The 15,187-nt window shown below is 52.7% G+C and overlaps 1 protein-coding gene across 1 annotated transcript in view; it reads left to right on the plus strand.

Moving 5' to 3' along the window:
• EEFSEC (eukaryotic elongation factor, selenocysteine-tRNA specific) overlaps positions 1 to 8,836 on the plus strand; it is a 340,533-nt gene extending 331,697 nt beyond the window's left edge. Inside the window, 1 exon segment of the mRNA XM_028524131.2 lies at positions 8,321 to 8,836. Coding sequence (XP_028379932.1) covers positions 8,321 to 8,511 — 191 coding nt within the window. The 3' untranslated portion in view covers positions 8,512 to 8,836.
• The last annotated feature ends 6,351 nt before the right edge of the window (positions 8,837 to 15,187 follow it).

Below are 15,187 nucleotides of genomic sequence, written 5' to 3' on the forward strand. Positions count from 1 at the left end.
GCAGATTCAGGCAAAGGTTTGAACCCTGCCTGAGTTTCCAGACTGCATACCAGGAATGGTCACAGCCACTCCAGGGGGATTTGTCCCCAGCCCAGGTGAGTTTCATGCCTGCCCTGGGTCTCTGCTTAGAGCAGGGGTGTCAAACTCATTTTCACCAGGGTCCACATCAGCCTCACAGTTGCCTTCAAAGGGCTGAATGTAATTTTAGGACTGTATAAATGTAACTACTCCTTAACCGTTAAGGAGTCGAAATTACATTCGGCCCTTTGAAGGCAACCACAAGGCTGATGTGGCCCCAGTGAAAATGAGTTTGACACCCCTGATCTAGAGGGCTAGATGGGAGCCAGTGTTGGATGGTGTTGGGTAGTTCAGAACCACCACCAGACCCATACCAACTGTGGCTGTCGCCCACTCCCCATCCCCTCCCGGCATATGACAACAGATTTTCCTTTGCTTCAGCTGCTCCCCTAATAATTGAGGCTCTGCCCAATTCTTGAGACCAAGTCATTTCCTATTTCAGAATGGTTTTGTTTTTGCCTTAAAACAAAATCATTCCTTCTACATAATGCAGTTTTTCCTTCCCCATGGACCCCCAATCTCCAAAGCCTTGACTACATTATAATTTCAATGTACACAATCTGTGGGAAAGATTTCTGCAAAGGATTTTTTTGTTTTAGAAGAATTCATCATTGCTGCTAAGAAGCTTAATATAAATTAAAGGAGGAAATATGCAACATTAAGATATCAAAATTGGGGTACAGGTGTCCATCGCCTCACCCTTCCCCAAGGAAAGGGGCCATGTGGAGCCTGTCGAGCTTGTGCTCAAAAACTTCAGAAAGCTTGATTTCAATAAAGGGCCTGTTCTGTCTTCTACCTTCCCCTAATTCCCTTTGTTGCAGGATCAGCAGAATACACCTTGTATAAAAACTTAATCACCTTATCTTTGTAAAGCAAATTGCATCTTTGTTTATATACAAGATCCATAGTAAGAAGAGAAAGAAGGAAAACCAGGCAGTATTCCACATCAGCTGGGGGGTTTACAGATTTCAGTTTCCAAGTATAAATTTAGAAAAACAGGTCTAACCAAGAGATAGAGGAGTTCAAGGGACACCAGGAATTCAGGGATTCAGCAGGAAGTGAGCTGATTTTCTCTGTCCAAGTGATACTCACACTTGTCCCTGTTGCTGACCCAGCTCTCCCTAACTACTGGACAATCCCAGCACTTTGCTGGCATCTCCCTCCCTGCTGCCTCTGTCAGCGCTAAGCTTTTTTTTTTTAAATCCTCACCCAAGGACATGCTTATTGATTTTAGAGAGAGAGGAATGGAGGGGGGTGGGGCGGAGAAACATCAATCTAACAGAGAAACTGATTAGTTGCCTCTCATACCCACCCAAATGGGGATTGAACCCACAACCTTAGTATGTGGCCTGACTGAGGATCGAACCCACAACCTTTTGGTGTACAAGATGACACTTCAACCAACTGAGCCACCCAACCAGGACCAGAACTAAGCTTTTACAGGGCCCACACTACCCTGGCCTGCTGGCAGGCAGAGGGACCTGGGTTCAAACTTCAGTTCCACCACTGACTACTGTGGGCCATGGCAAGTCCTTGCACCTTGATGTGCCTCAGCTGGTCACCTGAGGGATGGGGCAGCAATAGCAGCCCTGTGCATACCAGACATGACTGGGTCCCACCCTGTGTCAGGGTACTTACATCCTAACCCATGTCTGCCCCCTAAGTTCCCTCCCAGCCAGGCCCGCCTCTGGCCTCACCTCTAGCAGCACATCCTGAACAGTTTGCCACATTAGTGGCATGGGAGATCTTGTCAGGCCCTGTGCTGCCACCCTTCTGTAATCACCTGCAACCTCTTCTGGGTGGCTTCATAACTGGGGACAGGTGGGCAGAGACTCCTCTCTTTGAGTGAAGTGTGACACTAGAGCTCAATGGTTGGGAGTTACAGCCACCTTGTTTGAGGGACCTCAGCCTTAGTGCTCAGTGCTACCTCATCAAGGGAGGTCCCCTCCTTTGGGCAGTGCCCCCTGTTCACAGGCCAAGCATCCAGTCCTGATTCAAGGCCTGACTGAATTCAAGGCCTTCCATGGCCACTCTGCTCTGGCCACCCCATATGTCAGCCCAGCCCAGCTGCCAGGCTTGTCCCTCTGAGCTCCGCAGCCCATCCTATCATCACAATGCCGATCCCAAAAAGGGCCTTGCCCCTTGCCCCTTGCCCTGGCTGTCTTTCTGCCCTATCATTTCAACTCTCTCCAAAGTTGTTTTGTCCAGGAAGGGGAAGTGCTGGAGTGGCTAGAGTTAGATACAGCCCCATCAGGCCACCAAGGGGGCCAATGACCCCAAGCTACTTGCAAGGGTTCAGTTCCCACTGGGAGGATGCAAGCCGCCCACCAGCATTGAGGCCCCTTTTCCAGTCTTGCCCCCAACATGAAAGCGACACCAGCAATTGGAGGCAATTTGCTGGCCTTTGATGGCTATGTCAGGGCGGCACCCTCAGCCAGGGCTTGGGAAACAGTTGTACTTCCCACATTCTTCCCTGATTACCCCCAGCCTCCGCCAAGACCCAGCAGCCTCCAGTCCATTGTGCCTTTGTGTAGAGCTGGCACTTAGTGAGAAAGGCCAGACAGGCCCTGGGAGAGTGTCCCCAAGAAAAGCCAGAGGCGGTAACATCACCCCCAGGGTCATACCAGCCCTCCCCCTCCGCCTCCTCCATCTGGGCTCATTGGAGTGGAACAGGGCCACTGGGCTCCAAGAACCCCCAGTTTTGCTAAGAAAGAGCAGGGTATGTCTGCTGAGGCCCTGTGGAATGAAGGCCACAGTGTGAACTTCAAACATATAGTGCATTTCCCCTTGTGCCTACCCTGCATGGTGGGGAGCCAGGCTCCAGGTCACATGGGGTGGGGGTGGCCACTCTCTGAGCCTGGGGCTTCTCTCTGGGCCACTGGCTTGCAGACTGATACTCCCTAGCTCTGGAGGCATAGACTCTGTTGGAGCATTTCTCTTCCCTTCACTGCCCTACACTCCTGAGTCTTTGCTCCTTCCCTTTGTTTTTGTCCAGCAAACCTACCCTGAGCCCTTTACCTTTCCATGGAGACAAAGGCTAAGCAGGGGTTGTCCATACAGAACGGGTGAGAAGAGTGTTGGAGACAAAGGAAGTGTGACTTAGGAGGGCCTGCTTGATGGCTTTTGGTTAGAGCTAGAAACATGGTTAAAGATAGGGGTGGGGAGTGAGCAGGGGTGAGGCACAGAAGGAGGGACATGGTGGATGATGCAGGCCCTGACTCTACTGCTGATAGTGGAACCAAGCTCAGATGGTTTGTCTGTGCCTTAGAACAGCCTGTCTACTGTGGAGTAGGGACCAGAGTGGGTCAAAGATGGAGAGCAGGGGATTGGCCTTCAGGAGGTTGTGCAGGGTGAATTCCTAAGCTTGTGCCTCTCAGTTACTGCTCTTGGTACAGTAGCAATGTAAGAAACATGGACGTCTAAGGCCAGGAAGTAGCTGTGAGCATCACCTACCCTCAAGGTTCTGCTCAGCCCCATCTTTCACTGGGCAAAGCCAAAGAGCTGCAGAGACCGTGCCATGGCCTAGAGATGGCAGTGGGCTTCCTGGCCCAGGCAGCTCTGAGATCCTTCACCACCCACCCTCCCTCCCTGTCCATCCCCCATGGGCCCTCTCCCCTGTTCTTGCTGCCTCCCCAAGTGCCCATGAACTCAGCAGCCAGACTGCACTGAATGGGCACTGCCTTTTCTGGGCTCAGATGTGTGTGCAGGAGGACACACCAGTAACCCTGTAGTAGGTGGCCTTGTGAATACCCAGGGTCATGGTAAAAACCTTGGGAAATAGAAAAAAGTAGAAGGAAGCAAAAGGATTGCTTGTAACTGCACTACTGACCCCCAGTGTCCTAATAGATAGCCTTCGAATCTTTCTGTATCCCAGAGCTGGAGCAGAACTCTTGCAAAAATTTTGATTCCTGCATTTTTTAAATTAACATTATAACATTAGTCTGTTTTTGTGCAACTTTAAGGTTTTGTCAGATATCACTTTTCATCTCCCAAAACATTTACCACAACAAATGCTCCTGTCTTGACTTCCCTCCTTAGTTTTACCACATTCTTCCTTGTGGGCACACAGACCATCAGGTAGCCTCACTGTCAGTCCATCTCTGCCTCTCCAGAGCTGAGTGAGCTAAGGCCAGTTACTGTTCTTCTGGACCTGGTTTTTTTCACACTGTGTTGTGAAGATTGAGCACCTACATGGATGGTGACAAAAATCTCAGGTTGCTTGGTAGGACTGAGTTTCTAGAAAGAAGGTTGCTGGGTCCATGCTGTGACCATTTGGGGAGCTTGGCAGCCAGTTCTTGCTTAGTGGGGCCTCATCCAGTACTGATTCATTCAGCAGTATTCTTTGAGTATCTACTATAGGTGATTGTTCTAGGTCCTGGGCTTATAGCATGGATAGAAAAAAAATCACTGCTGAGGTAGGATTTAAATTTTAGCAGTGGCAGAAAACCAACATCAAACGAGGAAATAATAATGTATGTTAGAAGGTGATGATAGCTATGGAAAATAGTGTGGGTAGGAGGGGTGATGACATGAAGGGGCAGGGGGTGGAAGTGATTGGGAAGGCCTGACCAGGAGGTGACATTTACACAGTGATTCCAAGCAGGTAAGCCTGGGAGCCATTGGAACTCCTGGGGGAGGAATCTTCAAATGCATAGGCCCTGGTGGCAATGTTTCTGGTGTATTGTAGCAAGGGGACAGTTTAAGGTGTAGTGTGGGCCAGGTCACATGGGAAGAGGGAGATGCAGAAGCCAGAGGCCAGGAGCCATCCTAGAAGGGATCACATACTGCTGCTCAGCCCACATAGTCTCCCAGAGGAAACCTACCAGAGAATGGCAGCTCCATAAGAGTAGGAAGGTCCTGCTTGCTTCTGTATCCCCAACGCCTACACAAAATGCTTAGGAACCACTGGTGGACACTGGGCAGATGGAGAGTTGGCACTCAGCCACCACCCATACCACTCTGACCCCCAAATTGGTGCATGACTCCTGCAGATCTCCAGGACCCTTCCTGTTTTGTGCTCCTGCAGAGCAGGGCACGTGAGACGCCTTATGGATGTAGTTTGCTGCAGATCCTTGCCCAAGATCTCCATGTGACTGGCCCCATGACATCTTTCCCCCATTCTAGCATTCTTCCTCAGAGAAGTCTGCCCTTGGCACATGGGGCCTGGCCTCCCTCCATTCCCAGGGACACAGTAGTTTTGTTTCCTTGATTATCTGGTGGCTATCTGGATTATCTTGTTCACTTGATTACTGTCTGCTCCCTCTCAGATTAGTAAAATCCATGGAGCCTGGGTTCTGGTCTGCATGTTCATCACCAGTGTTTCCCAGTCCTGGAGTGTCCCCATATGTTTTTGAGTGAAAGGCCAGGGGCAGGTTGGGAGAACCTAGCATGGCTCAGGGCTGAATGCCACTGAATCTGGTAGGTGTGGGCAGCAGCTCCAGCCACCCAACACTGTGACCTTTCCTTTACTTCCCTTTATTTGCCACTGGCAGTTCCAGTGACATTTGCCAGGAATCCAAACAGCCCAGTAGCCTTGGCTAACAGGTCTGTATCAATCAGGCTTTCTAGGCATTGTGTCCAGGCCACCCTGGAATCGAGCAATAGTAAACAAGCCTGACCATCACAGAAGAGCAATTAAATGTCTACATTTTCACCAGTGCCAGATAGACTTTCTAGCTCTGCTTGTTTTGGGCAGTGGGAGGTATGCACTGCATGTAACGAGAGCCATCTCAGGCAAGATGGGCTGTGATTGGGCCATGCCTGTCTCTGAGCCAGAAGCAGACACTGAGGAGCCCCTTTCCTCTTCAGCCATCAGACCTCCTGGCACCAGAGGGAGACAAGCCACCGATGCCATTTGTCAGTGTCTGATGCCAGCCACCTTCTCTGTTTGCAGAAAGAAGGCCAGGGCTTGTATTCAGAGAGTCAGATACCTGCAGGCCTGGCACTTGCTTGTAGGGGCTAGCCCGGTGCGATTCCCATGCTTCCCACCCCAATCCAGAGGCATGCAGACCAACAGGGTGTGGAGCCTGTGTTTAGACACCCTGCTGCCTGGCAGGAGGGCACCTCCCCTTGGTACAAACCCCCAAGGTCCATAGCATCCTGGAGCACCATTAACATCAGCTGTGTGCCCCAGCCTTCCCAGGTGATACAGGCTTTGCAATAGCTGGGAGTCTCACCTCTGCCTGTGGAGAAGAAGACGGAGTCCCTCCTGCAGTGGGCAGGGCTGGTGCTTACCAACTCTATAGGTGTCCCTTGAACCAGTCTTCTGCCTGCCTTTTTAAATGTCCAGGAGCTGCAGGGCCAGTATAAGATGCTCTTACAGCTCGCCTGCAGAACCATTTTTAGGAATCTGCTTAAGGTGGACTCCTCCTGGAGTGATGATGGGCTGGAGGGTGGTAGTCTGCATTTGTATCAGATGCAAGCCCAGGGATTAAATCCTGGCTCTTCCTGTCTCAGTGTGGGGCCTTGGGTGAATCACTGCCCTCCTTGAAGCTCCAATTTCTCACCTGCAAATTAAAGGGGCTGCTGAAATCTTCAACAAACATGCACGGAGTACCTGCTTTAAGCCACAGCTAGCCTGCCTGCCCCTGCCACCCAGCATTCTTTGTCTGGTTGAGGCACACCAGACCAAGGTCCTCTTGGCATTTAAGCCTGATGCCCAAGCTACATGGCTGTCTTCTCTTCAGAGCTAGCACCCAGGCAAGTCTGGGTCCAGGAAGGAACCCCATCAGATGCCAGCAGACACAGTAGCACATGCAAGGCAAGGGGCCCTCTTCCTTGGGCTTATCTCCAACTTCCTGCTAGTTCTAGACACAGCTTCTTGAACCACTGGCAGATGTAGCCCCTCTCAGCAAATCAGTAGTGCCCTCTCTGGGGGATTCAGAGGTCTACCAGGACCCCTCATTTGAGAAGCAGGGTGTGGGCTGGGCTCCACGCCACTTGCCTCTCACTAGATTATGAAGGCTTCATACCCAGCTCCCCCAGTAGAAGTCCCAGGCACTGCCACCCATCAGGTGTCCCTGTCCCGTGTCCATCTTATGCTCCATCAGCTCAGCCTTGCCACAGACCTGCCAGCTTTCTCCCACCAGGACCCCCTACTAGAACTGTGGTACTTACAGAAGGTAAGCAGTTCATTCTAGGGCACTCCATTTATGTAGAGCTGAGTGGGGCCTAGCCTCTGTGCTAGGGCCAGCCAAGTGACCTCAGCCAGGCCAGTAGCCCACAAGGAGGCTGCACTGTACTTCCATCAAGCAGATTCCTCATAAAAATAAGCCCCCGAGGAAGTATAAGTACTGTAGCCTCGTATTTCAGGATTATTGGGGCAGGAAATAAAGGGTGTTTAGGGAAGAGGGAACAGTACATGCAGAGGCTCGAGTGTGACAGGAGCCCAGGAACAGTCCTGGGTTCCTCAAGGCTACAGGGAAAACACCAAAATAGTGGTGGCAGGGCTGAAAGAGTTGGTTAGTGTGGTGTCAGCAAGAAGCATGTTTCTGCTCAGTAGTTTGACTGGAGGGAGAAAACAGAGGGTCTATACCAAGGCATGGGCTGGCAAAGGAGCAGGTAAAACATGGTGGGAAGGAGGGAGTCCTGGGGGCAGGGGAACAGCATCTTCCAGTGCCCGGGAGAAAGGACCCCCAGTAGAAGTTCTGGCCAAAGGAATGGGGTCAACACCCTAGCTGTTCTCTCCTCTCGCCTTCTGATCTGCTAGTGTTCCCATTGGCTAAACCCACCTAGAGGTCAGAGGGCACTGGAATCCACAATGTTGGCAGAGATCAGCCTCCCAGGCCACAAAGGGGTGGAGAGTGGAGAACACCTAGGCCAGTAGGCCTCAGTTTCAAGGTGTGGGTCTTAGCATGAGTATGCTGGAAAGGAACAGAACCATTTAGAACAAAGGAAGGACATGGCCACTGGGTATGGGGTTGATCCCCATGGGGACCTGAGTACAGGGTGGATAAGTGGGCAAGGGGCCAGGAGACTAAGATGGGGAGCACTGCTGAGCTCTAACCTGGATGGACCAGTGCCATGGACTAGTACAGGGGGAAAGCTAGCATGCCCGGATTTAGGTGACAAAATGGACCATAGGCCTCAGGGATCCATTGTCTGGAGAGGGAAGCAGAAGGGATGTTGGGGTCCTGGCTCAGCATAAGGGAGTGTGAAGGTAGGCTATTATAGGTGCCCATCCAGGGTAACAAGTGTGCAGACTGAGTGGCAGAGTGACAGGCTTTCCCTCTGTGCCTTGCAGGTGGCCTCAGCCCCGAGTCCAAGAAGATCCTGACACCTTCCCTCAAAAAGCGGAGCCGGGCCAGTGGAGGGGAGGTGGCCAAGCAAGAGGAGGTTGTGGAGCGCCCAGAGACCACGCAGCATGTCACACTCAACTTGTCTTTTAAGCGTTACGTCTTCGACACCCACAAGCGTATGGTCCAGTCTCCCTGAGTGACCCCAGGACCACCTTGCCTGGGCCCAGTGCCAGATGCCCAGTTAGATGTGCCTCAACCTCTTATAGTCTCCCCCTACAGCTCTATAGGCAGCAAGCCCCTAGGCCCAGCATTCAGCCCCAGTGGGAAGGCCAAGGGCCAGCAGGAGGCAGGGTCCTGTGAGGGGACAGCACCCAAGGAGGAATGGGACTCTGCTAGAGAACTGGCTGCCAGTATCCCCCAGGCTGCCCAACTGATGGCGACTGAGGGCCACTCCCCACCCTGCCCCCTTCAGTAGCTGGGTACTTGTCCAGCTTCAAATAAATGTCTCATGGTACCCCCCACTGCTGGTCTCTGTGATTTCACATAAGGATTCCCCTTACCCTTTGCCACCCAGGAGTGTTGGGAACCACCAGGGCTCCTGTCAAGAGTTCTGGGAGAGAGACCCAATTCAGAGCCCAGTGGGCTGAGAAGTCCACAAGATGTTGGGCCCCTAGACTAGACTGAGTGGCCCCCAGGGTCTCCTGGGCCTTCAGGGGCACAGAGGTTCTCTGGGCATCCAACTCCAGAAAAGACATTCAAGGGGTGTCAGGGAGCAGTGGGGTACTGGGCCAGGGTGCTGGGCTGGAGGGGTTGCTCATTCATCTGGACTGCAGGAGTCCCTATGTCTCTGTCCTTGAGTTTGGGGCACCTACTCTCCCCAGAGTGTGGTGATGAGGGCCAGTGACAGCCCTGAACAGATCATACTATAGGCCAAGGCATGTGAGCATTGCCCTTGCTCCTCTGCCCCCCGAACCTACAGGCCACCCCACCTTGAGGCCCAAGCTGTTGATATGCAGAAAAGGGTGAAATCACAGAACTGACTAAGGGGAAATCAAAGCTTTTCAAAACATCCACAGGATGGACAGATGTTCCAAAATTACTTTATTTGGCCTCCAGATGGAGAAGCTACCCTTTTATCCTGGTAATCAGTGCATTACACTTTGATTTGCAAAAATGACATTAAAAGTAAGAGCAGGAAGAGGTTTTAATCAAATGACTTGGTGGTGTTAAGCCCTAGAGCTTCGGACATAAAGGAAAAAGGGAGTGGTGCTACAAAGCACAGTGGCTAATAGCAGGCAGCCCTCAGTACATACACCAGCGAGCAGGGCAGGGCCCTTTGTAAAAGAGTGCAGGTGAAGGTGGCTGGCTGGTGACCCTCACTGGCCCTATAAGGGACCTAAACATCAGGCAGGAAACAGCAGTCAAGGGCAACAGCTGAGGGCTGGGTGGACAGGGCGTGCCCAGGCCCAGCCCCTTTTCCCCCCTGTGCTGCAATGAACCAGGAGGAGAGTTTGAGGAGAGTGAAGCAGTGCCCTGACCACAGCTCCTGCAGCTGCTATGGGGGACTCCCCAGGGATTTGACTCTCAGATCCTGAGAGCTCCATTGCCACCACCTGAGAATACATTTCCAATTACCACAGTAGGGCCCTGACCACTGTGGCTCAAGTGAGAGGTCTCCAATTTGATTTCTGGTCAGGGGTGCTTAAGAGAGGCAACTGATCAATCTTTCTCTCACACATCAGTATTTCTCTCCCTTTCCCCTCCCTTCCCCTCTCTCTAAAAGTAAATAAATAAAATCTCTTTTAAAAAGAGCAGCGGGCCCTATTGTGTGGCCCTCCCCCTACCACAGGCCAGGTTCTGGCCCTCTTTGTGTGGCCCTGACCCATGCACTGAAGACCATCTCCTTGGACAGATTGATCTCCTCAGGGAGGCAGTGGGCTCTCAGGGAGGACTCCAGGACACGGTCCTGCAACTCCAGCACTGTCTATTCCTGGGGGAGCAGGAAAGACCTTTGTGAGCACCTATGGTACCAGGTCTTAGTCTGGCCACCTCCCATGGTCAATCAGCCCTTTAGAATGAACTCAGATGGGTGGAGCTGGGGTCTCTTCAGGACTTTCCTGTTAGATGAGGAAACCTCCATCCACCATAATCCTTAGCATATGATGGATTGAGGCCAGAGCCTCTAGAATCCCACCCAACCCAGGTCAAGTCCTCCCTGACCAAGGGTGTGAGGCTAACCCCTCCATCTTCTGGGGAGCCCGGCAAGTTGGAATAGAGAGTAGCTTTGGCTCAGCTGAAGGCCCCTGCTCTGCATGAGCTATATGATCTTGGCCATATCACTATCCCTCTTTTTAAGGGAAGGGCATGTGACTCGGTGGAGCCACCACTCCCAGCAGTCCTAGAGGGGTGCTTAGTAAGCAGGAGCTGGTTCTGGAACAGATTCATGGAGGTGGGGATATGAGACACAGGACGGACTCGAGCTACTGCTGGATTAGTCCTGGCCCTTTTGCTTACTAGTCAGGTGACCTTGAGCAAGCCCCTAACCTCTGTGCCTGTTATGCCCATGTACAAAGTAAGAATAAAAGAAGCTGTTCAATGGGGTTATCCAGTCACCTGGGCACAGTACTGGCTATCATATTATACACAGTTTCCTCACTGAGAGATGAGGGGCCTACAAGCCTCTCAGGAGCGGTATAGACAACCCCAGACCCAGCACTGCCCATTTCTAACAGGATCTCTGTGCAGGTCCCCATTCCTTTGCCCCACTTCACACCTGTCCTGAAGAGAGCACTCCTCAAAGCCCAGGGAGGGAGGAACAGTCTGGTGGAAGAAACTAAGGTACTGAAGGGAAGAGAGAGCAGCCTGTGGCTATGCCATAGGGAGGGGCCTCCCAGAGTATGCAGTGAAATGGCCTTTGGTTTGGCCCACTGCCCTGGGAGGGGTCCCTATTTGACCTGGGATCCCTTAGAAGGGGATGTCTGATGGGGCTGGTAGGCAGGGTTAGGGTCAGGGTCAGCTCCCAGTGTTCTGAGGAATGTGTCCCTTTCCCCTCAGTATGCTGTGATAAGCTCCTACAGCCACCATCATATGCATAAACTCACTGAAGCTGCTATAGGGGTGGCCTTTGAAGTACCACTCTAATTTTTCAGATTAAGGCCAGCGTGGGGGGATTCTTGGCTGTCGCAGCCATTGATTGCCCCAGGTAGAAGTGGGATTTGAACCCAGGTTCTGGATGACTCCAGAGTCACCACCACCTCCTCCCCGAGGTCTAGTGCCTTGGATGTTTGTGTCCTTGCAGCAAGGTGCCCTCTGGAGCCCTGCTTTGGACTGAGGGGTGAGGGGGTGGGGCAAGGCATGGCATTGCTGACCCATGTCCTGCTCCCCGACCTTCCTGCCCACCTAGAATGAAGTCATGGGCAGGCATCCTGCCATAGGCTGGGACAGGAGGGGCCCCTGTGATTGGCAGGCCCCAGACCAGCCAAGCTAATGCACTAGGAATGAGATAAGGCTTATCTGGAAATGTCCCTGGAATTGAGACTCTGATGGAAACAGAATTCTGAGTTAATATATTTTTGATAGATAAAGTCTTGTAAAGAGGAAGAAGTCCTAGGATCCCGGGCAGAAGCAGGGGCAGCCTCTGTTTTCCTGGCAGTGCACACGTGTATGTGTTGGTGGGGGGCATGTAGGTTGGTGGTGTAGGTGTTGAGGTATGTAGGGGGTAGTGGGTATATGTGGGTATATATGTGTATCCTCGTGTCCCAGGTGCCTGTGTACGTCTGGATGTGTGTTTGGATCTTGTCTCTGGGTGAGTATGTGTATTTGTGTGCACTCAACAAGAGTTTGTCAGGCTGTGTGTCTCTGGTACATCTGTGTGGGAGGAGGGTGAAGGAGAGGGGTCTAGTATGCATAGGGAGGTGATGTGTGTCCAGGGGCAGTTTGTTCTTTGGGATACAGGCTTGCACGTTGGTGGGGCCTCCTTCTCAGGACTTGGTGGGATGGGAGAGGGGCTCCTACCCCCATTCTGCAGACCCAAAGCCACCCTCAAAGTGGTCACAGACCCTCTCGGTGCTGGCTTACCCTTGGGTTGATTCAGGTCTCAGGCCTTTCAGCCTTCTCTGCCTGGGCAGCCTCCACATGGGATTTAGCTTTCCAGGTTCCTTTCCAGAGGCCAAGGCCAGCCCCACTCATGGCCTCCTAGTTGCTAGTTCAGCCATGTCTATGGTCGTGACTGGAGTGAGGGATGGCTGGCCGCAGGCCCAGGGGCCACTAGGACAAGGTCTTAAAGAGAGAGATGGAGTTTGCCACCAGGGAAGAAGAGTGATGTTCTGGCAGAGAAGAGCAGGAGTGATGGCTCTAGCAAGAGCACTTGGTGGGACCTGCAAGGAGAGAGATAAATGAGGTGTTGGCTCCCAGTCTCCCCCCAGCACCTGCTAGACCCCTCAGAGCCTCCACACAGGTGGCCCTGATTGAAAAAGAATAGTTACCCCTTGGCTAATAATGGAATCCAGCAAGCCATTAAGTAGCCCAGTTCAGGCAGCACCGGGAGGCAGCAGAGGCAGCTGGGGGTGCTGGTGAAGCACTGTGCTCCCCGGGGGCAGTTGACCCTAGCTCTAGGCTTTCAGGGGTCTACTGTGCAAGCCCAGTGCCTCAACGGATTACCAGCGGTAGAGGCAGCTGTGGAGGCAGGATGGTTAGGCAGAGGCCTTGAAGGCTGTAACAGTCCTAAGGGCACAGGTGGGAAGACTATGTCAGTCAAGATGTCAAGAGACCCTTTGGCCCCCAACTTCCCACTAGCTCTAGACACTCAAACACTGACTCTCTAGGGCCTACCAGAGAGGCAGAGACTGTGGGTTGGACAAAGACCCCCAGAATTGGTTGGTGATTGGCCAAGTGAGAAGGGAGGGGGCAGTTTAGGCTAAGGCCCTAGAGGAGGAAGACGACATTTGGGAACGTGAAGAGGACATTTGGGAAGGTTTGGGGATTCAGCATAAGAGCAGAACATGAGAGTTAAGATGGATTAGAGAAGAGGCCCATAGTTGATTATTCCACATTTACTGAGTGTCACCTGTGTACTAGGCCCTGGGGTCACAGCCCAATGCTCACTGGATGTAGCTGGGCCCCCTCCCCCTGCACTGCCAAGTCTCATGGGTGGCCTGCAACCCCTGTACCCAGGCAGCCTCCTCTATGCAGCACTGCTATCAGGCAAGAAGGGTCTAAACCCTACCCCCAACCCTACCCAGGCCAGCAAGTCAGAGGTCATGTGCCTGGAGTCTCCCCATGTGCCCCACTATAAGGTGTTGCTCAATCCCTCCACACCACCCACCACCACATGTTATCACCAGCTCTGGTGGGGAGACAGCACAGTGCAGAAAAACGGCCACTTCCTGCGGCCATAGCTGGGGCTCCAGATAAAGGCTAGCCAGAAGCCCAGGCCAACCTGGGGAGGCTAGGATAAGGGGCCAGTTTCAGCCACCCAACTTGCCACTCAAAGGACACCCCCACATACTCAGCTCTGAGCCTCTAGGCTTCCCACACAGTCACCACCTCACCACTGGGCAGGGCCTGGCATCAGGCTGCTAACTGCCACTTCATTCTTATTGGCTGGAGCCTCTCTTTCCCTGACCTGCATACCCCCACTCCAACCCCAGGATGGTTCCTATCAGCTCTCCCACACCCACTGAGCCCCATCTTCAGTTAAGGCAGGTGACCAGTGAGGGTGCCTGTGACCAGGCACCTCTGTCACAGCTGTGCTTACTGGGCTGAACAAGGGGGCTAAGAGAGCCCATCTGGACCCATGGTGAGGTCTGTGCCTCCCCAAAACACCCTCCTTCCATTCCTCCCTCTAGCCTCTGCGTCTGTCTCCACATCCATTTCTCGTCCTTCATGATGACCTTGGCTCCAACCAACCTCCATTTCACTTCTCCCATCTGCCATACCCTGAGGCCAGGTCCAGCCCTAGGCAGAAAACCATGGTGAGACAGGTTGGAGGTCAACCTGAGGATATGAGTTTATGGGTCTGTCACCTTCAAAAGGCACCCGTGGAGTCCAGTGAGCTCTTTCCTTGCATTTTCCACCCTGGTGACTGCCTCTCCACCCTCCTGGCCCCATTCTGCAGCCTCTGTCAGGGCCCCTTCTCATCCTGTCTCTTAGGTTCCTTCTAATGGATGAGAGGGACAGAGAGGCTCTTGGCTGGGTATATAAAATGTGGGGGCAGACCAGGAGGGGTGCAAGAACATGCCTTCCCCCTAAAGCTCCAGGGAGAAGCCTTGGAAGCCCCAATTTCCTAAGGGTTCCAGAGCTGTGGCACAGATCAGGCCACAGAAGCCAGATTCCTGGCCCATCATCTGCCTTCCCAGTTCAGTACTCAAGTGTGACTTCCAAAGCCAGTCCCTTACCCTGTCCCTCTACTATCACCACTATCACCATGACTAACCTCACCAGCACCCTGAGACCATCACCTCCCCCTTCACCATTATTACCAGGACTTGATCAAATCCATATGAGAAGCATTAGGCACTTGGCTAGGATGGAGTGTCATAAGTAAGGCTAGGTGAGGGGGGAGGAGGGAGTTGTGAGCTGAGCTGAAGGTGAAGTATGAAGAGTGGGAGGAGGAGGCAGGTTGGGAATGATCAGAAGGTAAAAATCACTGGCTTTGGCACTGATTGGGCAGGTGAGGAAGCAGGAGGGAGGGGGCCAAGGATGCCTGGTAATCCTCTCATGCCCACAGATGGGAGCCCAGCTACAGGACAGGGTTGGGCATGGCATCTCGATGACTTTGTGTGGGACTCCTGAGCCACACTCTGGGGCCTTTGGGGAGAGTCTGGCTGGAGACAGAAAAGGGTCATAGCACATTCATACAAGACCAAGGGAAT

This window comes from Phyllostomus discolor, chromosome 9, assembly GCF_004126475.2.
Source record: "Phyllostomus discolor isolate MPI-MPIP mPhyDis1 chromosome 9, mPhyDis1.pri.v3, whole genome shotgun sequence".
In the NCBI taxonomy this organism is placed as follows: Eukaryota; Metazoa; Chordata; class Mammalia; order Chiroptera; family Phyllostomidae; genus Phyllostomus; species Phyllostomus discolor.